The sequence below is a fragment of the Crinia signifera genome, chromosome 2 (assembly GCF_055691185.1).
Source record: "Crinia signifera chromosome 2, ASM5569118v1, whole genome shotgun sequence".
NCBI lineage: Eukaryota > Metazoa > Chordata > Amphibia > Anura > Myobatrachidae > Crinia > Crinia signifera.
Window position 1 is genome coordinate 2,458,483 of NC_139218.1, and position 26,133 is coordinate 2,484,615.

At 52.2% G+C, this 26,133-nt stretch overlaps 1 protein-coding gene across 1 annotated transcript in view; it reads left to right on the forward strand.

The window, feature by feature from the left end:
- PWP2 (PWP2 small subunit processome component) overlaps positions 1-26,133 on the forward strand; it is a 49,988-nt gene that overhangs the window by 16,311 nt on the left and 7,544 nt on the right. The window contains exons 14-19 of the mRNA XM_083171442.1: positions 714-894; positions 977-1,124; positions 2,069-2,177; positions 2,262-2,327; positions 2,621-2,839; positions 8,666-8,816. Coding sequence (XP_083027568.1) covers positions 714-894; positions 977-1,124; positions 2,069-2,177; positions 2,262-2,327; positions 2,621-2,839; positions 8,666-8,816 — 874 coding nt within the window. The remainder of the gene's footprint in view (positions 1-713; positions 895-976; positions 1,125-2,068; positions 2,178-2,261; positions 2,328-2,620; positions 2,840-8,665; positions 8,817-26,133) is intronic.

Genomic DNA, 26,133 nt, shown 5'->3' on the forward strand with positions numbered 1-26,133 from the left:
GACCGCCCCTCACAGCGAGGCTAACCCACAGGGCCGCCCCTCACAGCGAGGCTAACCCACAGGGCCGCCCCTCACAGCGAGGCTAACCCACAGGGCCGCCCCTCACAGCGAGGCTAACCCACAGGGCCGCCCCTCACAGCGAGGCTAACCCACAGGGCCGCCCCTCACAGCGAGGCTAACCCACAGGGCCGCCCCTCACAGCGAGGCTAACCCGTAGGGACCCCCCTCAGTCTTATAGCAAGGATGTAACATGAGAATGATTCTTCATCTATTACTCTATGCCGTGTCCTATCCCTGCTTCTCTGTACAAAGTATACAGTGCTGCCAGCGGCCTCTTCTGTTTGTGCCTGTGTTGTATTCTGCATATTATTATTTAGTTTCTACAGCCTGTACTACGCCGCAAGCTGCCGCCCCTCGGCGCACGCTGCCCGCCGCCCCTCGGCGCACGCTGCCTGACGCCCCTGCTCTGAAGGTGGAAACCCTTTACCACGTGATGAGTTCATCTGCCAATACCTGCTGCCTCATTGTCTAGATTCCTCTATGACCCATGGAATCCCCAGGGAGGTAGAGAGATGGGTTCAGGAGGTAGATGAGGAGGTGGGGGGTGGGGGGGGGGGATGAACCAATCTGCAGCTCGCTGTTGGGCGGAGGTGGTGTCAGTACCTATGTTGTCTGTCATCTGTCGTTCTCCCATACATCTGTCTCTCTCCCAGCACTTGCTGTCACCTTCCGTCCTGATGGCGGGGAGCTGGCGGTGGCTTCTCTGGATGGTCACATCACCATGTGGGACCCAGAGAAGGGAAGTCAGGTGGGCTCCATCGAGGGAAGACACGACCTGGAGCTGGGCCGCAAGGAGCTGGACAAAGTAACTGCCAAACATTCCTCTAAGGGGAAGTAAGTGATGGCGCAGACCGAGCTCCACCTGTATCCCGTCAGCATTGACCGGTAACGCTGACGCTTTCTGTTTGTTTCCCAGGGCGTACACGGCTTTGTGCTACTCGGCAAACGGGCAGGCGCTGCTAGCTGGTGGGGCCTCCAGATTCGTGTGTATCTACCACGTCCACGAGCAGCTTCTCGCCAAAAAGTTTGAGATTTCCTGTAATCATTCTCTGGACGCCATGGAGGTGAGGACAGTAATGTACCTTGTGGCCTGGGCTTCTCCATACGCCCACTTATTATCTATCATTCTCCCTTTAAGGAGCACGAAGGTCACTGATTTTGCCATGCTGCAGCTGCCACAGTCTGGGCTCATCATTGCCTTGTTACAATCCTAGCAAAAATCATTCTGTGCCGTTAGTGATGTCTGAGGCCATCCGCGCTCCGTTCCCGCGCCCTCCGATCCCGCACCCTCCCCGCGTTCTGTTCCCGCGCCCCTCCCCGCGCTCCGTTCCCGCGCTCCGTTCCCGTGCCCTCCGATCCCGCACCCTCCCCGCGTTCTGTTCCCGCGCTACGATCCCACGCCCCTCCCCGTGCCCTGTCCCAATACCTCCCGCGCCCTCCCCGTGCTCCGATCCTGCATCCTCCCCGTGCCCCGTTCCAATACCTCCCGCGCCCTCCCCGTGCTCCGATCCTGCATCCTACCCGTGCCCCGTACCAATACCTCCCGAGGCCTCCCTATGCCCCGTTCCAATACCTCCCGATCCCGCGCCCTCCCCGTGCACCGTCCCAATACCTCCCGATCCCGCGCCCTCCCCGTGCACCGTCCCAATACCTCCCGATCCCGCGCCCTCCCCGTGCACCGTCCCAATACCTCCCGATCCCGCGCCCCTCCCCGTGCCCTCTTCCAATACCTCACGAAGCCTCCCCGCACTCCGATCCTGCGCCTGCCCCGTCCCAATACCTCCCAAGGCCTCCCTGCTCCCTTCGATCCCTACAGAATTGACCCAGCCTTCCAATGCTCACTCTTTACTGTTTCCAGCCGGCTCTTCCTAATGCTCACCACCTGCTTGCCTGACCCCTGGGTTTTCCTGTGTCTCCCCCTGCCCCCCTTGGGCTTGCCCTCTTTTAGCTTGTTCCCTATCTTTCGTGTCTCGCTTATTTACACCCCTCTGCTGGTATTCTGTGCTAGGCGTACTTAGACCGGCGTAAGATGACGGACTTTGGCAGTATTGCCCTGATTGATGAGGGGGCTGGAGATGAGGATGGAGTCCATCTAAATCTTCCTGGAGTCCGCAGAGGTGAGGCCCAATCTGCAGATACCAGACATTGGTTATTGAGACATTGCACATGATTGGTGACACTTCCTGTGATGTGTGTTACAGGTGACATGAGTTCCCGACATTTCAAGCCCGAAATCCGTGTGACTTCCCTACACTTCTCTCCAACTGGTGAGCCAATCAAACCATGTAACACTGCACTTTACAGGAATGTGGGACAGGCCAATGCACGGGTGGGCGGTCTTGTGTGGGTTCCCCCGTGCGGAGCGGAGTACTGTGGAGTCGGGCACTGTGCGGGCAATCTAACACTGACATTGTACAGGCTGTGGTACTACAGAGGGGATGAGGGCACTAGTCCTGACATTATAACACATTCTGATGCCATTGTTAGGGGCATGTATGGGAGCACATGAGGGGTCCTGCCATTACTGGGTATCTCCCATATATCTCTTCCATCTCACTAGGGCGCAGCTGGGCTGCCACCTCCACCGAGGGTCTCCTCATCTACTCCCTGGACTCCAGTTCAGTGTTTGATCCTTTCCACCTGGACGAGGAGGTGACAGCTGGCAGTGTACACCGGGCTCTGCGTGGGAGAGAGTGGACCCGTGCTCTTGTAATGGCGATGAGGCTAAATGAGGAGCGCCTCCTACAGGAGACACTGGAGAGTGTGCCCAGTACGGATGGTAAGTGTATATGCGCTGTGTAGTCATGTATTCATGGTGCCGCCTCGTTTCCTGCTCCTGTAACGGTGATGAGGCTGAATGAGGAGTGCCTCCTACAGGAGACACTGGAGAGTGTGCCCAGTACGGATGGTGAGTGTATATATGCTATGTGTAGTCATGTATGCATGGTGCCGCCTCGTTTCCTGCTCATGTAATGGCGATGAGGCTGAATGAGGAGTGCCTCCTACAGGAGACACTGGAGAGTGTGCCCAGTACGGATGGTGAGTGTATATGCGCTGTGTGTAGTCATGTATTCATGGTGCCGCCTCGTTTCCTGCTCCTGTAATGGGGTTGAGGCCGAATGAGGAGTGCCTCCTACAGGAGACACTGGAGAGTGTTACCAGTAGGGATGGTGAGTGTATATATGCTATGTGTAGTCATGTATTCATGGTGCCGCCTTGTTTCCTGCTCCTGTAATGGCGATGAGGCTGAATGAGGAGTGCCTCCTACAGGAGACACTGGAGAGTATTCCCAGTACGGATGGTGAGTGTATATATGCTGTGTGTAGTCATGTATGCATGGTGCCGCCTCGTTTCCTGCTCCTGTAATGGCGATGAGGCTGAATGAGGAGTGCCTCCTACAGGAGACACTGGAGAGTGTGCCCAGTACGGATGGTGAGTGTATATATGCTATGTGTAGTCATGTATGCATGATGCCGCCTCGTTTCCTGCTCATGTAATGGCAATGAGGCTGAATGAGGAGTGCCTCCTACAGGAGACACTGGAGAGTGTGCCCAGTACAGATGGTGAGTGTATATGCGCTGTGTGTAGTCATGTATTCATGATGCCGCCTCGTTTCCTGCTCCTGTAATGGCGGCGAGGCTGAATTAGGAGCGCCTCCTACAGGAGACACTGGAGAGTGTGCCCAGTATGGATGGTGAGTGTATATGTATATGCGCTGTGTAGTCATGTATGCATGATGCCGCCTCGTTTCCTGCTCATGTAATGGCGATGAGGCTGAATGAGGAGTGCCTCCTACAGGAGACACTGGAGAGTGTGCCCAGTACAGATGGTGAGTGTATATATGCTATGTGTAGTCATGTATGCATGGTGCCGCCTCGTTTCCTGCTCCTGTAATGGCGATTAGGCTGAATGAGGAGTGCCTCCTACAGGAGACACTGGAGAGTGTTCCCAGTACGGATGGTGAGTGTATATATGCTGTGTGTAGTCATGTATGCATGGTGCTGCCTCGTTTCCTGCTCATGTAATGGCGATTAGGCTGAATGAGGAGTGCCTCCTACAGGAGACATTGGAGAGTGTGCCCAGTACGGATGGTGAGTGTATATGCGCTGTGTAGTCATGTATGCATGGTGCCGCCTCGTTTCCTGCTCCTGTAATGGCGATTAGGCTGAATGAGGAGTGCCTCCTACAGGAGACACTGGAGAGTGTGCCCAGTACGGATGGTGAGTGTATATGCGCTGTGTGTAGTCATGTATTCATGGTGCCGCCTCGTTTCCTGCTCATGTAATGGCGATGAGGCTGAATGAGGAGTGCCTCCTACAGGAGACACTGGAGAGTGTGCCCAGTATGAATGATGAGTGTATATGCGCTGTGTGTAGTCATGTATTCATGGTGCCGCCTCGTTTCCTGCTCCTGTAATGGTGATGAGGATAAATGAGGAGCGCCTCCTACAGGAGACACTGGAGAGTGTTCCCAGTATGGATGGTGAGTGTATATGCGCTATGTGTAGTCATGTATGCATGGTGCCGCCTCGTTTCCTGCTCCTGTAATGGCGATGAGGCTAAATGAGGCGTGCCTCCTACAGGAGATACTGGAGAGTGTGCCCAGTACGGATGGTGAGTGTATATGCGCTGTGTGTATTCATGGTGCCGCCTTGTTTCCTGCTCATGTAATGGCGATGAGGGGGAATGAGGAGTGCCTCCTACAGGAGACACTGGAGAGTGTTCCCAGTATGGATGGTGAGTGTATATGCGCTGTGTGTAGTCATGTATTCATGGTGCCGCCTCGTTTCCTGCGTCTGTAATGGTGATGAGGCTGAATGAGGAGTGCCTCCTACAGGAGACACTGGAGAGTGTTCCCAGTATGGATGGTGAGTGTATATGCGCTGTGTGTAGTCATGTATTCATGGTGCCGCCTTGTTTCCTGCGTCTGTAATGGTGATGAGGCTGAATGAGGATCGCCTCTTTCAGGAGACACTGGGAGAGTGTTCCGAGTATGGATGGTGAGTGTATATGCGCTGTGTGTAGTCATGTATGGTGCCGCCTCGTTTCCTGCGTCTGTAATGGTGATGAGGCTGAATGAGGAGTGCCTCCTACAGGAGACACTGGAGAGTGTTCCCAGTATGGATGGTGAGTGTATATGCGCTGTGTGTAGTCATGTATTCATGGTGCCGCCTTGTTTCCTGCGTCTGTAATGGTGATGAGGCTGAATGAGGATCGCCTCTTTCAGGAGACACTGGGAGAGTGTTCCGAGTATGGATGGTGAGTGTATATATGCTGTGTGTAGTCATGTATGGTGCCGCCTCGTTTCCTGCTCATGTAATGGTGATGAGGCTGAATGAGGAGTGCCTCCTACAGGAGACACTGGAGAGTGTTCCCAGTACTGATGGTAAGTGTATATGCGCTGTGTAGTCATGTATGCATGGTGCCGCCTCATTTCCTGCTCCTGTAATGGCGATGAGGCTGAATGAGGAGTGCCTCCTACAGGAGACACTGGAGAGTGTTCCCAGTACTGATGGTGAGTGTATATGCGCTGTGTAGTCATGTATGCATGGTGCCGCCTCGTTTCCTGCTCATGTAATGGCGGCGAGGCTGAATGAGGAGTGCCTCCTACAGGAGACACTGGAGAGTGTGCCCAGTACGGATGGTGAGTGTATATGCGCTGTGTGTAGTCATGTATGCATGGTGCCTCCTCGTTTCCTGCTCCTGTAATGGCGATGAGGCTGAATGAGGAGTACCTCCTACAGGAGACACTGGAGAGTGTTCCCAGTATGGATGGTGAGTGTATGCGCTGTGTGTAGTCATGTATTCATGATGCTGCCTCGTTTCCTGCTCCTGTAATGGCGATGAGGCTGAATGAGGAGTGCCTCCTACAGGAGACACTGGAGAGTGTTCCCAGTACGGATGGTGAGTGTATATATGCTGTGTGTAGTCATGTATGCATGGTGCTGCCTCGTTTCCTGCTCATGTAATGGCGATGAGGGTGAATGAGGAGTACCTCCTACATGAGACACTGGAGAGTGTGCCCAGTATGGATGGTGAGTGTATATATGCTATATGTAGTCACGTATGCATGGTGCCGCCTCGTTTCCTGCTCCTGTAATGGCGATGAGGCTGAATGAGGAGTGCCTCCTACAGGAGACACTGGAGAGTGTGCCCAGTATGGATGGTGAGTGTATATATGCTATGTGTAGTCATGTATTCATGGTGCCGCCTTGTTTCCTGCGTCTGTTATGGCGATGAGGCTGAATGAGGAGTGCCTCCTACAGGAGACACTGGAGAGTGTTCCCAGTACGGATGGTGAGTGTATATGCGCTGTGTAGTCATGTATGCATGGTGCCGCCTCGTTTCCTGCTCCTGTAATGGTGATGAGGGTGAATGAGGAGTGCCTCTTACAGGAGACACTGGAGAGTGTGCCCAGTATGGATGGTGAGTGTATATGCGCTGTGTAGTCATGTATGCATGGTGCCGCCTCGTTTCCTGCTCATGTAATGGCGGCGAGGCTGAATGAGGAGTGCCTCCTACAGGAGACACTGGAGAGTGTGCCCAGTATGGATGGTGAGTGTATATGCGCTGTGTGTAGTCATGTATGCATGGTGCCGCCTCGTTTCCTGCTCCTGTAATGGCGATGAGGCTGAATGAGGAGTGCCTCCTACAGGAGACACTGGAGAGTGTGCCCAGTACGGATGGTGAGTGTATATGCGCTGTGTGTAGTCATGTATTCATGGTGCCGCCTCGTTTCCTGCTCATGTAATGGCGATGAGGCTGAATGAGGAGTGCCTCCTACAGGAGACACTGGAGTGTTCCCAGTATGGATGGTGAGTGTATATACGCTGTGTGTAGTCATGTATTCATGGTGCCGCCTCGTTTCCTGCGTCTGTAATGGTGATGAGGCTGAATGAGGAGTGCCTCCTACAGGAGACACTGGAGAGTGTTCCCAGTATGGATGGTGAGTGTATATGCGCTGTGTGTAGTCATGTATTCATGGTGCCGCCTTGTTTCCTGCGTCTGTAATGGTGATGAGGCTGAATGAGGATCGCCTCCTACAGGAGACACTGGGAGAGTGTTCCGAGTATGGATGGTGAGTGTATATGCTATGTGTAGTCATGTATGCATGTTGCCGCCTTGTTTCCTGCTCATGTAATGGTGATGAGGCTGAATGAGGAGTGCCTCCTACAGAAGACACTGGAGAGTGTTCCCAGTACGGATGGTGAGTGTATATGCGCTGTGTAGTCATGTATGCATGGTGCCGCCTCGTTTCCTGCTCATGTAATGGCGGCGAGGCTGAATGAGGAGTGCCTCCTACAGGAGACACTGGAGAGTGTGCCCAGTACGGATGGTGAGTGTATATGCGCTGTGTGTTGTCATGTATGCATGGTGCCAACTCGTTTCCTGCTCCTGTAATGGCGATGAGGCTGAATGAGGAGTACCTCCTACAGGAGACACTGGAGAGTGTTCCCAGTATGGATGGTGAGTGTATATGCGCTGTGTGTAGTCATGTATTCATGATGCTGCTTCGTTTCCTGCTCCTGTAATGGCGCTGAGGCTGAATGAGGAGTGCCTCCTACAGGAGACACTGGAGAGTGTTCCCAGTACGGATGGTGAGTGTATATGCGCTGTGTAGTCATGTATGCATGGTGCTGCCTCGTTTCCTGCTCATGTAATGGTGATGAGGGTGAATGAGGAGTACCTCCTACAGGAGACACTGGAGAGTGTGCTCAGTATGGATGGTGAGTGTATATATGCTATGTGTAGTCACGTATGCATGGTGCTGCCTCGTTTCCTGCTCCTGTAATGGCGATGAGGCTGAATGAGGAGTACCTCCTACAGGAGACACTGGAGAGTGTGCCCAGTACGGATGGTGAGTGTATATATGCTATGTGTAGTCATGTATTCATGGTGCCCCCTCGTTTCCTGCTCCTGTAATGGCGATGAGGCTGAATGAGGAGTGCCTCCTACAGGAGACACTGGAGAGTGTGCCCAGTACGGATGGTGAGTGTATATATGCTATGTGTAGTCATGTATTCATGGTGCCGCCTCATTTCCTGCTCCTGTAATGGCGATGAGGCTGAATGAGGAGTGCCTCCTACAGGAGACACTGGAGAGTGTGCCCAGTATGGATGGTGAGTGTATATGCGCTGTGTGTAGTCATGTATTCATGGTGCCGCCTTGTTTCCTGCGTCTGTTATGGCGATGAGGCTGAATGAGGAGTGCCTCCTACAGGAGACACTGGAGAGTGTTCCCAGTACGGATGGTGAGTGTATATGCGCTGTGTAGTCATGTATGCATGGTGCCGCCTCGTTTCCTGCTCCTGTAATGGTGATGAGGGTGAATGAGGAGTGCCTCTTACAGGAGACACTGGAGAGTGTGCCCAGTATGGATGGTGAGTGTATATGCGCTGTGTAGTCATGTATGCATGGTGACGCCTCGTTTCCTGCTCCTGTAATGGCGGCGAGGATGAATGAGGAGTGCCTCCTACAGGAGACACTGGAGAGTGTGCCCAGTACGGATGGTGAGTGTATATATGCTATGTGTAGCCATGTATGCATGGTGCCGCCTCGTTTCCTGCCTTTGGTATAAGTGCCATCCCATGTTTGGGTTTCCTGCAGTTAAAGTCCTCTGCGCCTCTCTCCCGGAGCTGTTTGTGGAGAGACTCCTGGTACATCTGGCGTCACAGATCGAGCGTTCCCGGCACCTGGAGTTCTATCTGATTTGGGCTCATGAACTGCTGATGCACCACGGCCAGAACCTTAAGTCTCGGTAAGAAGATTCCATCCAGATGTAACTTGTGCATAATGTGTGGCGACCGGCTGGAGGCGCTAGGACTGATTTATTATTTTGTCCATTTATTACTTATCCCCATCACTCCTGTCCAATGTCTCCGAATGCCTCACGGCCATCTCAGCCTGGATGACCCAACGCTTCCTGAAACTAAACATGGCTAAAACTGAACTTCTAATCTTTCATCCCCCGAACATCCCCTCTTCTCCCACTATCTCCATCAGCATTGGTGAAACCGAGATCACCTCCACCGACCAAACGCGCTGCCTCGGTGTCATCATTGACTCCTCCCTCTCTTTCACCCCCCATATTCGTGCTCTCTCACAGTCTTGCCGCTTTCACCTACGCAACATCTCACGCATCAGACCATTCCTCACCACCACCTACAAGGCTCTCTCCTCCTCCACAGCTCCTTACCTCTCTTCACTGATCTCTATCCACACTCCCTCCCGTCCTCTTTGCTCCATCGCTGACCGCCGACTGACCTTTCACCTAATCACCTCCTCCCACTCCCGTGTCCAAGACTTCTCTCACGCTGCCCCCCTGCACTGGAACAACCTCCCGCCACCCATCAGGCTTTCTGATTCCCTTACCTCCTTCAAGCGCTCCCTCAAAACTCACTTTTTTCGACTAGCCTATCCCTCCTCCTAACCTCTTTTGATCCTCCTATCCTGCCTCCGTTCCCCTCCGTTCCTACTTATCCTATTGTATTTCTCCTTCGGGAGACATCAGGGGCCACAGCTTTACTTTGGGTAATAGGAGTGGGAGTGAGCTCCAGCACCCTAGAGGATAACTTTAACTGCCTCCCAGGCAGTCAGGCTCCTCCCCTCCTATACCCCGCCTCCAGGCCACGGACCTCAGTTTTTCTAGGGTGCTGGCAGGAGCCAGATGCACCCAAAAGAGGGGCTGCTATTTAGCAGCCATAACTTTAATTTTTTTTTTTTTTTACACTGTAAGTGTCAGAGCAGCAGCGCTGGGGGTCTGAATAGACCCCTGCACTGCTGGCTCCAACACCCGGGTCCGGCGCTGCATCGCCACCCGCGGGTGGGGACCTGCAGCGGCCCCCGGGCACTGGGGAGCCTACAGCCACAGCCGGACGCCGGGGACCACAGGCGCCCGCTTCAGAGAACCGGGACGGCACTGTGAGTAATACACGCTCCCCGCCGGGAGCGTGTGCGATAGCGCAGCGAGGCGCATAGAGATGGCTGCTACAGCCGGCGAGGGGTGACCGCCGGCTGTGCTAGCAAGCGGTCGGCCGGCTCGCCGCCCGTCCCGCTGGACCACCAGGGAAACTAGTTTGTGGGCAGCAGCGCTGGTATGCGGGGCCGCCCGGCGCGCGCCGGATCCCCGCCATTTTACCAGCGCTGCATGTGGACACCTTCCCTGGGGCCATTTGTTAGCAGGGGGAGGAGGCTCCCCCCACATCAGCCCCTCCCCCGGGGACAGTAGGCAGGGAACTGTGCTTGGCGCACAGAGAGTTCCCGCCACTGACATCCCTTCCTGTCTGCCTGGCTGCACGTGAGGAGGGACACGGAGAAGCTCCAGTGCCACCCGGGGTTCCACTCTTTCACTGCCAGGAGGCTTGGGCAAGTCCCCCCTGTACCTCTCCTGCGGGACACAGGTCACAGTTATTTAGTGCTCCAGTCAGCCATAGCTGCTGCAAGAGCCTAGTGCCATTGACTTCTATTTGCATTGTATGCCTCTGTATGCTTGCTGTATATGTGTGCTTATTAACCCAATAGCTGCTGCAGTAGTGTATTTGGTGTCTTTTTGTACTCAGCCCTCCTGTACTTACAGTAGTTATGCCAAAGAGCAAGTCCAAAAAGGGGGACGCCCCAGCATTGCTGTCATGCACAGCCTGTAATGCGGGCCTATCTCCTCTGGACTATGTACAGGACGGCGTATGCGCAGGCTGCTACAATGCGCAGGCGCTGCCCACGCCTACGGCCCCCTCTCAGGAGCCTGCTTGGGCCTCATCCCTTGTGCAGATGATGGTGCAGCTAGTTGATAAAGTCTCGGCTGCGCTGCCCCAGCGGTCCATGCCGTCCTCATCGGCAGCGAGTGCAGCCCCCCCAGCATTGGATGCCCAGGGGGAGGGTCCACTGCCCGCAGATACACGCAGGCTTTTAGTTAGAAGACCGTCGCCACTCCGCCCCCTCCTCGGGCAGGATACTGACGATGAGGAGGAGGAGGAGCAAGACGATGTCGATGATGATGATGACTATGTGGAGGAGGCAGTCGATGACGCCATTGACGTCGCCGCTGACATAGGGGATGCCTGTGTTGGAGAGGACCCCCCGTCTCGCCTTGATGTACCAGGCCTGATTACAGCGGTTAAGAAGGTCCTGCTAGTAGACGACCAGGCTGACCCGCCTGCGGAGTCGGGCCCTATCTTTAAGCGCCCTAAACGCTCCTTCAGTCGCTTTCCCAAGTCCGATAACCTGGACTCGGTCATTAAGGAAGCTTGGGAGGTCCCTAATAGGAAGTTTATCATTCACAAACGTTTCTCCTTCCTCTATCCTCTCCCCCAGGAGGACAGGATCCCCTGGGAGACAGCCCCCAGGGTAGACGCTCATGTGGCAAAACTGGTTAAAGCCTCCTTGTTGCCCATACCTACAGCGTCTCTTAAGGATACGGCGGATAGGAAGTTGGAAAACTTCCTGAAGCTGATATACACCACGGCAGGGGCAGCGGGCAGGCCGGCCCTGGCGTCAGCCTGGGTGGCTATGGCTCTAACTAAATGGACCGCTGCCCTCAAAACAGGGGTGTCTGAGGGGGCCCCAGCAGATACCCTTCTGCCGACTATAGAATTGATACATCAGGCTGCCCTCTACTTAGGCGAAGCGGCGCTTGATTCCGCTACTCTCTCCTCCAGGGTGTCAGCTTCAGCAGTGGCTGCTCGCAGATCACTTTGGTTGCGCTCCTGGAAGGCGGACACGGATTCAAAGAGGGCCTTGGAAGCCCTTCCATTCGATGGTTCCCTTTTGTTTGGTCCTGAGCTGGACAGGATGGTGGCTACGGTGGCAGCATCAAAGACTGCCTTCCTACCATCCACCCCGACTACACGGCCCCGGCCGGCCTTTCAGTCCTTTCGGTTTCAGGGCCGTGGTAGAGGACAGTCCTTCTCCTCCAGATCTTCCCAGGGAGGCAGATCCTCCCGTGCTAGGGGCAGACGTCCCTGGGCCACAAGACGCCCTGACCCTAAGCCGGCGGACAAGCCCACTGCATGACGGGGGGGGGCCCCACCGGGAGGACCCCAGGGTGGGCGGTCGCCTGGCGGAGTTTTCCCCCATCTGGTTGGAATCCACCACAGACGCGTGGGTTCAGGAGGTGGTCTCTCGGGGCTACTCCTTAACTTTTTGGCATCGCCCACCAACATCGTTCTTTTCCACGAGTCTTCCATCAGACCCGGAAAAGCGCAAAGCGCTAGAACTGGCAGTCCAACGTTTGCTTCAAACAGGAGTCATCATACCCGTCCCCTTGTCCCAAAGGGGTTCGGGGTTTTACGCCAGCCTCTTCTTGGTCAGGAAACCAAACGGTTCCTACAGGCCCATACTCAACTTAAAGAAGCTAAACAAGTTTGTACGTGTTCCAAAGTTCAGGATGGAGACTCTGCGCTCCATTGTCCTGGCCCTTCAGCCAGGAGACTTCATGGCATCCCTGGACATTCAGGATGCGTACTTACACATCCCCATTCGCCCAGAACACCAGCGGTTCCTGCGCTTTGCCATCCTGGACCAACATTTCCAGTTCCGAGCCCTACCATTCGGTCTATCCACTGCTCCCCGGGTGTTCACAAAGGTGATGGCAGTAATGGGCAGCAGTCTGCGCAACCAGGGGATCCGGATACTCCCATATCTGGACGACCTGTTGATTCTTGCTCCGTCTGCAGAACTTCTCCAGGACCACCTGAGGGTGGTGATACAGCTTCTGGAGCGACACGGCTGGATCATCAATTGGGTCAAGTCCTCATTGATTCCGGCACAGTCGATGTTTCACCTGGGGGCCAGGTTGGACACCATCCATCAGAGGATCTACCTGCCGGAGGACCGTCGTCTGATTCTACAGTCCAGAGTCCGTCGGCTCCTCCATCCTCGACGGGTGTCCATACATGCCTGCATGAAGGTACTGGGTTCCATGGTGTCGACTTTCGACATGGCAGAATATGCCCAGTTCCATTCCCGCCCCCTTCAGAAGGAGATCCTCTCCAAGTGGTCGGGATCCTACCTCTCTCTCCGATCTCAGGTGATAACCTTATCACCGACAACCCGTCTCTCTCTTTCGTGGTGGCTCCTACACCAGAACCTCACGTTGGGACGCCCATTCTGGATCCATCAGTGGACCCTTCTCACTACGGACGCCAGTCTCCGCGGGTGGGGAGCGGTCACTTGCCAGAGGTCTTTCCAGGGCCTTTGGTCCACATCGGAGGCCAAGCTCCAAATCAATGTCCTCGAACTGAGGGCGGTCTTCCGAGCCCTTTGCCTGGCAGAACCCTGGCTGAGGGGTCGTCCGGTGCAGGTCCAGTCGGACAATTCCACCACAGTGGCTTATATCAACCACCAGGGTGGCACCCGCAGCAGGGCGGCAATGATGGAAACATCCCGCATCTTTCAGTGGGCGGAAAAGAAGATTCCAGCTCTATCGGCGGTCTTTATTCCGGGAGTCCAGAATTGGGAGGCGGACTACCTAAGCCGTCAAACACTGAATGCCGGCGAATGGTCCCTCCATCAGGAGGTTTTCCAGATGCTGGTACATCGGTGGGGCTTACCCGAGGTGGACTTGATGGCCTCTCAACACAACCACAAGGTTCCCTCTTACGGAGCCAGGGCCCGCGACCCGGCCGCCATCTTGGTGGACGCTCTGTCCGCTCCGTGGCCGTTCAGGCTGATGTATGCCTTCCCGCCATTCTCCCTCCTCTTGCGACTGATTCGCAAGCTGAAGGCGGAGGGAGGCACATTGATCCTCGTGGCCCCGTATTGGCCCAGGCGAGTCTGGTTCTCAGACCTCCAGGCTCTGTCGGTGGCCCCCCCGATCCGCTTGCCTCTGCGTCGGGACCTTCTCTCTCAGGGTCCGTGTCTGCATCCAGACCTGAGGCGTCTGGCTTTGACGGGGTGGCTATTGAGACCTCCCTCTTGAGATCTAGGGGGTTTAATGCTCGAGTAATTTCCACTATGCTTAGAGCAAGAAAGGCTTCCTCTGCGAGAGCTTACCATCGGGTTTGGAGGGCTTACTTCGTTTGGTGTAGGACTCGCCACTTCAATCCTAAGTCTTACCGCCTGGCTCGGATTCTATCCTTCTTACAGAAGGGCCTAGAGGCTGGATTGCGCTTATCTACCTTGAAGGTTCAAGTCTCGGCTTTGTCCATCTTGTTTCGCCGACGATTAGCACTGTTGCGGGATGTCCGCACATTCATGCAGGGGGTTCTGCGTATCCAGCCTCCCTTTGTCCCCCCGGTTGCTCCGTTGGACCTTTCCCTTGTGCTATCTGCACTCCAGAAACCACCGTTTGAGCCTTTGCGGTCAGTTGACCTGTGTTGGCTCACCTGGAAAACGGTTTTCTTATTGGCAATAGCATCAGCTCGGAGGGTGTCCGATCTGTCTGCCCTGTCTTGTAAGTCCCCCTTCCTGGTCTTACACAATGACCGGGCGGTTCTTCGTACTGTCCCTTCTCACTTACCAAAAGTGGTGTCCAGTTTCCACGTTAACCAGGAAGTCGTGGTTCCGGCCTTTCAAGGGCCAGATGCATCTTTGGATCAATCATCCTTGGATGTTGTACGGGCGCTGCGCATCTATGTGAGCCGCTCCCGGTCCTTTCGCAAGACGGACTCCCTCTTTGTGCTGTATGGCTTTCAAAAGAGGGGATGGCCGGCCACTAAACAGACTATTGCCCGCTGGCTTCGTTCTGTCATCCGGCAGGCATACCTGGGTGCCTCTCTCCCGGTTCCGGCTGGTATCCGGGCACATTCCACTAGGTCTGTGGGAGCGTCTTGGGCTGTTCGGGGCGGTGCTACAGCTGAGCAAGTTTGCAGAGCTGCGACATGGTCGTCAGCTGCTACTTTTGTGCGTTTTTACGCTTTTGATACATTTGCCTCCCAGGACTCTGCCTTCGGGCAGAGCGTGTTGGCTGCGGCGCAGGCGCGTCCCCACCCATAGGTGGCTGCTTTAGGACGTCCCAAAGTAAAGCTGTGGCCCCTGATGTCTCCCGAAGGAGAAAATGAGATTTATGTCTTACCTGGTAAATCTCTTTCTTCGAGGACATCAGGGGCCACAGGGATCCCTCCCTGCCGCGCCTGCTTCAGTTACGTTACAAGTTACGTTTCACTGGTTATATATATATATATTACTCCTCTGTTGAGGGTACTAACATGTTTCAGAATGTGTTTCTGTGTGGTGCTTCTCTTCCTTCTCTCCTGTCTCCTGCCATGGCTTGTTAAAAAACTGAGGTCCGTGGCCTGGAGGCGGGGTATAGGAGGGGAGGAGCCTGACTGCCTGGGAGGCAGTTAAAGTTATCCTCTAGGGTGCTGGAGCTCACTCCCACTCCTATTACCCAAAGTAAAGCTGTGGCCCCTGATGTCCTCGAAGAAAGAGATTTACCAGGTAAGACATAAATCTCATTTTCGCTCGTCCACCCACCTATTTTTAGTATGTTAACTCTTATGAGTAGGGTCCTCCTTCCTCACGTACTCACCCTACCTCATTACCTCACCTGTGCTCCTGTCCTGCTCTTCCCTTCCTCTACTTCATCTTCAGTCTCCTTGACAATTTCCACACCTACTTCTGAACTGATGCTGATTTTAGTTCTACCAGCTATACCCCTATTTATACTGTATTTATCAACACACCCTGTACGTTACCTTGTAATTTGTTTTTTTGTTTGCTATGTATGGCGCTGCGGACACTTTGTGGCACCTTATAAATAAACGTGCTACTACTAGGGGAGAACGGGATGATGCTGCGAATAGGTTGGATGTAGGACTGGGCACCTACAGTTAAAACTTTTGCCTCTGGGCAGCCCAGGCTCCTCCTCCCCCTATAATCCACCCACAGCCTAGGCTGCTCCTCCCCCTATACCCCGGGAGCATACGCGATGTAGCAGACCGGTGGGGGCAACCGTCGGGCTGCAAGAGCAAGCGGATGAACTGGTCCTCCATCCCCGCTGCTGGACCACCCTAGGGAAATGGTGTGTGTGGGCAGTGTCACCAGAAAATGGGGGCGTGCGCCGGATCACCACCATTTTAATGGTGCCGCATGAGGTCATTATTCCCTGGGTGGCCATTTGCTAGTAGGGGGAGTAGGCTCCAATTACATAGCCCCTCCCCCGGGGACATTAGGAATGGTATACACATACAAGTTCCCGCCACTGCTCTCTTCCTGCCTGCTGCACGTGTGGAGGGACACGGAGAGCACTCAGCCAAGCAGGACGAGAAGAGGCAACTGGTTGACGACAGGGACGATGACTAGGATAACACCCCAAGGGGGGGGACACGCCTCGTCACGCGTTGATGCAGCTGCCTTGGTAACAGCGGTTAAAGTGGTCTTAAGTTTACAGGACCCTTCTGAACCGCCCCGGTCCTCAGGACTGACTTTTAAACGTCCCAGACAGACTCTGGCTGTATTCCCTAAGTTACTGTAGGGGAAAGAGGAAAGACTCTCTCTCTTTGTTGGGGCACTCTTTAATGATTTAAAGTTTGAATGTTAATATAGTAATATTACATGGATGGAGGGTGGGTGAACCACACAAATCACTCACCCCTATGCTGCCAAATCGGCATCAGACTGTGAATACTAGAGAACAGTGTTTTCAGGAGAGCAGAGTAGGAGCACCATAGAGCGGGGCTCCCTCTTAGTCCTGTCTATGTAAAGATTAATTGGATTAAAATATAACTTTTAATAATCACTTAATAAAAATAGCTAGACAAACATGTAAACAAACATGAACATATATACATATAGACAAACATGTACGCAACAGTATGTATGTCTCCGCGTATGTGGCCAAATATACCCTGAGGACTATAAGAATCGGGAAAGGAGAGTGTAGTGAGTGTGCGATCCCCTTGGAAAAGGCTGCTCACACTCAACTACATCCCAGCAGCTAATTAATTCCTCAGTTTTAATGTGACTGGGCCTGTATATGAGGGGATGATATGCAGAGGTTTTGATACATTCAACAAATGTTGCTAAAGTCTTGTAGCAAAGAATTTTGACAACAAGGTTTATTTCTAACACAATTACTCATGAATAGGAAAGGAATATATATGACGTATATACACACGTCAAAATTCCCCCTTTACATTGATGGTCCTGTCATTACCACGGAGAACATGTATAACCACATTTCAAATAATCCGGTACCAGTATTAGATACAGTCAACAATTTTGGTAGAGAATTGCCACTGCATTGATGGTCCTGTCGCTGCCACGGAGGGCAAGGACAACCACCGTTGAAATGTTCTGGTACCAGTATTCAATACAATCAATAGCTGTTGCTAAGGTATCACAGCTAAGTTCTAACACAATAGGAAAGAGAGTGTATTAATTGATTCTCTATGCAAGGAATTTCCCTTGGCATATTGTGGTCCTGTTGCTGCCACGGAGGGCATAAAAAACCCACTAAAATTCTAAATCCAATGTGCAGTACAGCAGAACAGTCAGTATATGTAACAGAAATATGCACACTTCTTTTGGAGGGTATCAGTATGTGGTATCCACTACCGTCTGTCTAATTGACTGTAAATTTGTTAACCACTTACTCACCCACGGGGACCCACGGTATAATGGTGGGGTAGAGTAATATGCCACTCTCTTATGGTGTCACCTGTTACTATTTGAGGATAGTCGAGATAAAGAATAGTATAAGGGATAGTCTGAAGATCCCTTGGGGTTGTAGTGAGGTACTCCCAAACCGACTTTATATACCCGAGCAAGAAAGGTTGTGGGGCCTGGTTTCAACGTAAAGGTCTCCCTCTCCGTCAGGCAGGTCCCTCGTCCAGTGGTCCAGCTACCACCTTGGTGGGCTTTTATGGGTATTGTGGGGGAACACCTCCCCCTGGGGTTCTCAGGGAAAGTACAGCTGGCTCAGCGGGCCCTTGGGTGCCAGGCGGCTGCTGCCCAGCTTTATATACCTCTCCGTCAGGGTGGAATTAATACATTATTTTCTGAAGAGGTCTCCCTTCTTCAGAAAGTGCTTTCTACACCGCTGACTGGCTGCCACCCGTATTGTCCGGGAGGGCCCTTAGGGTATGGCGGGTGAGCGGGCCTGTGTGCACGTGAAGGGGATTCCTAGCTGTGGAGCCGAAAAAGAGGGGGTACTGCTGTCCAGTAATATCCCTATGCCCTCCTGTGTGGAGATACTCAGACACAGGGTGGTTTTTAGGAATAGATTCTGGGTGAGTGGCCCCCGAAGCAGGGAGAAACCCCAGAAGGGCTAAGGGGTAATGTCGGGTCGTATGCTGCTGTCCTCCACATGTGACTAGGTACAGAGGTGGAGGGTGAGCGATACTGGAGGATCCCGACGGAAGAGGTAGGTTGGTGAAAAAAAAAAAAAAAAATTGGAAAGATAGTGGTCCCTGTGTCGACAGGAGCTGCAGGAAAACGACAGTGGTAGAAGTTGCCCAAATTCCTGGTGTCATACCCTATTACTGTGGCTATGGATCCCAGTGGTAAGCAAAGAATGGGGGGTACACTAGAGATGACTATGTGGCCTGGTAATAGGTATATACAGGCTGTGCTATTTGGTCGGCATCTGCTGCGCGCGGGACCATTCACCTGCCGGCAATAGGAGGGTACCTTTAGGCGCGCTGCTGCGCCTGTGATCTCCTGCGCTGTCTGTGATATCCCCGCCACTGGTTACCTCTGTGTAGGCGTCCGTGCGGTCGGAACACCGCTGCTGCCCGTCGAGGGCACCGGTAGTCTGATCCCGTCTACTTGGTGTGCGGGTGGGTGCGTCTTACCCGGAGAGGTAAAGACGCTGCTGGCTGTTACTGCTGCTGTGTGGAGGCGCGCTGTAAGGGCGTCACTCCGAAATCACCTACGATCGTTTCACCTGGGGTCAGGCTTCTTCAGGGACACACTGACCCTGAAGAAGCCTGACCCCAGGTGAAACGATCGTAGGTGATTTCGGAGTGACGCCCTTACAGCGCGCCTCCACACAGCAGCAGTAACAGCCAGCAGCGTCTTTACCTCTCCGGGTAAGACGCACCCACCCGCACACCAAGTAGACGGGATCAGACTACCGGTGCCCTCGACGGGCAGCAGCGGTGTTCCGACCGCACGGACGCCTACACAGAGGTAACCAGTGGCGGGGATATCACAGACAGCGCAGGAGATCACAGGCGCAGCAGCGCGCCTAAAGGTACCCTCCTATTGCCGGCAGGTGAATGGTCCCGCGCGCAGCAGATGCCGACCAAATAGCACAGCCTGTATATACCTATTACCAGGCCACATAGTCATCTCTAGTGTACCCCCCATTCTTTGCTTACCACTGGGATCCATAGCCACAGTAATAGGGTATGACACCAGGAATTTGGGCAACTTCTACCACTGTCGTTTTCCTGCAGCTCCTGTCGACACAGGGACCACTATCTTTCCAATTTTTTTTTTTTTTTTTCACCAACCTACCTCTTCCGTCGGGATCCTCCAGTATCGCTCACCCTCCACCTCTGTACCTAGTCACATGTGGAGGACAGCAGCATACGACCCGACATTACCCCTTAGCCCTTCTGGGGTTTCTCCCTGCTTCGGGGGCCACTCACCCAGAATCTATTCCTAAAAACCACCCTGTGTCTGAGTATCTCCACACAGGAGGGCATAGGGATATTACTGGACAGCAGTACCCCCTCTTTTTCGGCTCCACAGCTAGGAATCCCCTTCACGTGCACACAGGCCCGCTCACCCGCCATACCCTAAGGGCCCTCCCGGACAATACGGGTGGCAGCCAGTCAGCGGTGTAGAAAGCACTTTCTGAAGAAGGGAGACCTCTTCAGAAAATAATGTATTAATTCCACCCTGACGGAGAGGTATATAAAGCTGGGCAGCAGCCGCCTGGCACCCAAGGGCCCGCTGAGCCAGCTGTACTTTCCCTGAGAACCCCAGGGGGAGGTGTTCCCCCACAATACCCATAAAAGCCCACCAAGGTGGTAGCTGGACCACTGGACGAGGGACCTGCCTGACGGAGAGGGAGACCTTTACGTTGAAACCAGGCCCCACAACCTTTCTTGCTCGGGTATATAAAGTCGGTTTGGGAGTACCTCACTACAACCCCAAGGGATCTTCAGACTATCCCTTATACTATTCTTTATCTCGACTATCCTCAAATAGTAACAGGTGACACCATAAGAGAGTGGCATATTACTCTACCCCACCATTATACCGTGGGTCCCCGTGGGTGAGTAAGTGGTTAACAAATTTACAGTCAATTAGACAGACGGTAGTGGATACCACATACTGATACCCTCCAAAAGAAGTGTGCATATTTCTGTTACATATACTGACTGTTCTGCTGTACTGCACATTGGATTTAGAATTTTAGTGGGTTTTTTATGCCCTCCGTGGCAGCAACAGGACCACAATATGCCAAGGGAAATTCCTTGCATAGAGAATCAATTAATACACTCTCTTTCCTATTGTGTTAGAACTTAGCTGTGATACCTTAGCAACAGCTATTGATTGTATTGAATACTGGTACCAGAACATTTCAACGGTGGTTGTCCTTGCCCTCCGTGGCAGCGACAGGACCATCAATGCAGTGGCAATTCTCTACCAAAATTGTTGACTGTATCTAATACTGGTACCGGATTATTTGAAATGTGGTTATACATGTTCTCCGTGGTAATGACAGGACCATCAATGTAAAGGGGGAATTTTGACGTGTGTATATACGTCATATATATTCCTTTCCTATTCATGAGTAATTGTGTTAGAAATAAACCTTGTTGTCAAAATTCTTTGCTACAAGACTTTAGCAACATTTGTTGAATGTATCAAAACCTCTGCATACCATCCCCTCATATACAGGCCCAGTCACATTAAAACTGAGGAATTAATTAGCTGCTGGGATGTAGTTGAGTGTGAGCAGCCTTTTCCAAGGGGATCGCACACTCACTACACTCTCCTTTCCCGATTCTTATAGTCCTCAGGGTATATTTGGCCACATACGCGGAGACATACATACTGTTGCGTACATGTTTGTCTATATGTATATATGTTCATGTTTGTTTACATGTTTGTCTAGCTATTTTTATTAAGTGATTATTAAAAGTTATATTTTAATCCAATTAATCTTTACATAGACAGGACTAAGAGGGAGCCCCGCTCTAGGGTGCTCCTACTCTGCTCTCCTGAAAACACTGTTCTCTAGTATTCACAGTCTGATGCCGATTTGGCAGCATAGGGGTGAGTGATTTGTGTGGTTCACCCACCCTCCATCCATGTAATATTACTATATTAACATTCAAACTTTAAATCATTAAAGAGTGCCCCAACAAAGAGAGAGTCTTTCCTCTTTCCCCTACAGTAACCTATTTTACTCTCTAGGGTGCACCTCCACTAGAAAAATTATTCTAAACCAGGGAGCTCTCTCCCTCTAATTCTACTTGCTATTGTGGATTCATATATTTCTCTCTAATCGATATACTTCCAACGACTTGTGCACCGGTCACCATCCCCTCCCCTTTTCCCCAAAAAGTATGTATTCCCTAAGTATAAGAACTTAGAGGATACCCTCTTGGAGGCCTGGGAGATACCAAATAAGAAAATTTACTATTCCTAAATAATTTGCCACCCTTTACCCCCTCCCTCAGGAGGATAGGGTCTAATGGGAAACAGCCCCCATGTCGCTAAGATTGTGTGATCCTCTATTCTCCCCATCCCAACCATGTCCCTTAAGGAATCAGCTGATCAGAAGTTGGAGAACTTCCTTAAGCTCATTTATACCACATCCGGGGCGGTGGCTCCGCCTACCCTGGCTTCTGCTTGGGTGGCCCTTGCAGATACTGTTGAAGAGTGGGTTAGTGCAGGTGATCTGTTGCCTACTATTGGCACTGTGCATTAGGACGCACTCTATTTGGGGGAGGCTGCACTTTATGCCACTACCCTTACCTCCTGCTTGTCCGCTTTGGCTGTGGCGGCATGTCTGTCTCTGTGGCTCCGCTCCTGGAAGGCGGACTCTGATTGTAAGAAAACCCTAGAAGCACTTCCCTTTGAGAGTTCCCTCTTATTTGGGTTAGAGCTGAACAAAATTGTTGCTACGGTGGCTGCTTCCAAGGCAGCTTTCCTGCCATCCACCCCTAATCCACGTCCCCGTGCGGCTTTCTTCTGCGGCAGACGTCAGGGGCCCCAGGGATTACATTGGGTAAGGAGTGAGGTCACGACCAATTCCAGCACCAGAAAGGATAAAACTTCTGGACTGCCCAGAGACAGCCCTGGCTCCTCCCTCCTCTACCCTGCCTCCTAGGCCTGGCTCCTCCCCTCCTCTACCCTGCCTCCTAGGCCTGGCTCCTCCCCTCTTCTACCCCGCCTCCTAGGCTAGCTTACTTTCAGTTTTGATTGTGCTGGCAGGAGCCAACACGCATTTTGAAAGGGCTGCTGTTAAAGCAGCTTAAACTTCATTTTTTATTTTTTTTTATTCTTATTTTTACACTGACTATTGGTCAGTGACAGAGCAGCAGCGCTGGGGGTCTGTTAGACCCCGACACTGCACTCCATCACCCGGAACCCGGCAGCCGCACACCTCCCACGTGGCTTCCACAGTGTTGGTGTCGGTTGGCTCCAGGCACTGAGGAGAGCAGCCGTGACGGGGACCGGGACTTCAGCGGTGACAACCGCTTTCAGGTAACGTGCTCCCCGCCGGGAGCGCGAATGCGCGCGTAGGTATAGCGGCTGAGCAGCCCGGCGGGGGGGCTACACTAGCAAGCGGCAGAACCGCCGCCTCTCGTAGTGTTGTGCACTCTGTCCCGCTGGACCACCAGGGAGACTTTGTGTGTGGGTCGGTATGCAGGGCCGCCCGGCAAGCGCCGGATCCCCGCCATTTTACCGCCGCCGCATGAGTCATGAAATCCCGGTGGCCATTTGCTAGTAGGGGGAAGGGAGCCTCTCCTCACACAGCCCCTCTCCCGGAGACAGGAGCTAGGATGTACCCACGGGGTTTCCAGCCCTGATCTGCTGCAAGTGTAAGAAGGACACAGAGAGCTCTCTGCCAGTCTGGAGTTCCATCTCTTCACTGCCGGGCCATATGGGCAAATCCCCCCTGTACCTCTCCTACTGGAGCACAGGGTACAGTACTTTATGCTCCTGCCGGCCTTTGTGCTTTGCGGAGCTCAGTGCCACTTTATTATTCGCATTGTGCTATGTCTCATAACTGTTAACACCATCACTGCATGTCAGAAGTATAGGTGTTAGCTGTACCTGTTTAGCTGCCTCTTGTACAACTTAGAGGACAGCGATAGTGACACAGGGACTCCTATATTGGTGTCCTGCACACATTGCAAGGCTGGCCCGAGTACCACCGGCCAGCCTGGGCATATGAGTATAGCCTGATGGCGCGGCTACCCTTTCAAAAAGGGACGCCATTGTAAGGACGGAGCTGGCCAGGAGGGGAGCTTACCGCAGGGTTTTGCTCCCAGAGACCATGGTACTTTCCCAGCTATCACGCAGTTCTGTCGGTCATTTTAACATACTTGCCGCCATTGCACGCTGCTGGAGGCTCCTGACTACTAATGCCAGGGCTGTGCTCAAGCTTGTCCTGGTTAACTGCATATTGAATGCAGCTGCTCCCCCAGGTTCTGTGATCAGACAGTGGGGTTTAGAGCATAGTGGGACAGTATTGGGCTGTATGTAAATTAGAATTACAAAAACTGATACTCGGCGCTGCTAGATGAAATGTATAGTATCTGCTGAGTGAATAAATTTGCGGACACACTGCTTGAATTTATAACAATTTTTATAAAGGTATAAAAAGGGGGGGGGGACAATTAGACAGTCACATACTTATATGAATAACAATTGATATCAATACATTGAGATAAAATGAATAGTATAGTTACAATCCTAAGTGAGAGGTCTCCAGTAGTTATGCAGAGTAGTGTAGATTCTGCTGGTGTATTTATAGTAGGCGGTTTATAAAGATAGGTGGATATTTAGCCACTGTAAGTGAGTACAGGCCAGTCCTTTTAGTGTGTCAAGAGCACGCAAGTGGCTTATGGAGGCAATTAAGGACCAAGCACGCATAAATTATCTATTGTCCAGATGACGCATTTCAGGGGGCAAAAACAGATGGTAATGGTGGTAGTATGCTCACCTAATAAATGTAGTATCCAGTCCCGGTTTATTAAGCAGCCAGGGCGGCTTGTGATGTTAGAAAGCCGGTACTTGGTTGTAGCTGCGCCGGTTCTGGAGTTAGCTCGTGGTAGTAACACAGGTATTGCACGGTGTCCGTGCTGGCGGGGGTGATCAGCCTGCAGCACTTCTAGTGCAGGAGAATGGTGTAGACATTGAAATAATATTCCACATATGTCCCCTCTTTGATATATATATAAAAAACCAGTGCAATCTGTTTTATCCACAAGATGTCACCCTTCCATGGCTCTGACTGATTTACTACGTGATTTGTTCAAGAGCTGTGGAATGTGTCTTAATAAGCATATGATTCATTAGATATACTAAATGGGACACATGAGCCGGATGCGGATCATGACGTCACTACCGGTATCTCATACTGAAAGTGAGGCTTGGAACGCACGCTATCATCGCACGCCCCTCACCACTAGTGCATGCGAGTCACATGCTCTTATCACGTGACCGCTTCCGCCCCATGTGCCCCTGATCCTCCATTACTATTGGTTCTTACCCCCTATGTTTATGTATCCTTGACAACAGATTTCTATACGGAATCCATGACAGCAGTAACTGACCAATAGCGTCACATGCACCTTTGAACTTTTTAAAATAAGATTCTTTCGTTTGCATCAAATAATGTTCTCATCTCAATGATTATATATGTATTTTGCCTCCTTGTTCATATATATATCTCTCTCCTCGTTTTTATGTATTTTTATGCATTTTTAAACTGACATTGTGACTGATTCAGCGCAGGTGCACTTATGTTCCTCATCAGAAGGTGAGTTATATAAACCCTCAACAAACATCTTGCCACATCATTTGATAAAGCTGCACTTTGATGCAGCGAAACGCGTCAGGCACTTTGCACCAGCTACCCACCTACCTGCCACTCATCTACCACCCCAGGATCTAGACCAGCCGCCATCGGAACATTACAACACCTCCTAAGGAAACCGCGTATATGGAGCTTTGGAGTTAATCTCCCTACTACCAATTGATGGACATTGCAGATATGCAATCCTAAAAGGAGCAATCCACTTTTGGACTACTTTGCGGTAAATAAACCTTCCACTTCCTTATTAAAGGAGACTTTACTTTCCGGATAATAGGCGGCATACTAGGAATGGACCCTGCTGTAGATGGTGCAATTATTTTATTCTTCAATTATATGTGCACTTTAAATATTAAATTTGTTATATTTTAATATTGTCTAGCGCTACCTTTTTTTGTGTATTTTTTTCTCTTAAAGGGACCCTCAATCCCTTGGTTGGTAGCAGCTTCACTTCACAACCCATCACAGCGCCTATTTGGGTTTTACAACCACCCCTGTATCTTTCACCCTATACAGGTCCAGGTCTCGTGACCTGGGGGCTTGGATGTTTGACGCCATGTCAGCCCCGTGGCCACTGGCTCTGATATACGCCTTTCCCCCATTTTGCTCCCCCTCAGAGTACTTTGCAAGTTGAAGGCGGATCCTGGTGGCCCCACATTGCCCCAGACGCATCTGGTTCTCTGATCTGCAGGCCCTGTCAGTGGCCCCTCCGATCCATCTACTTCTACGTCCAGACCTGTTCATTCAAGGTCCGTGTCTACATCCGAACCTGCAGCGTCTGGCGTTGACGGGGTGTCTGTTGAGACCTCATTGTTAAGAGCTAAAGGCCTTAACTCAAGGGTCATATCAACTATGCTTGAGGCCTGCAAGCCTTCCTCGGCTGGTGCTTACCATCGTGTCTGGCGGGCTTACTTTTCCTGGCGTCACACTCGCTGTTTCAATCCAAGGAGTTACCATATGACCACAATTCTGTCATTCTTGTAGTGCGTTTGTCTTCTTTGAAGGTACAAGTTTTGGCTCTGTCCATCCTGTTCCTCAGGAGGTTGGCATATTATTACAGGATGTCCGCACTTTCATGCAGGGTGTTCCAACCTCCAGTTGTTCCTTGGGATCTTTCACTGGTCCTTGG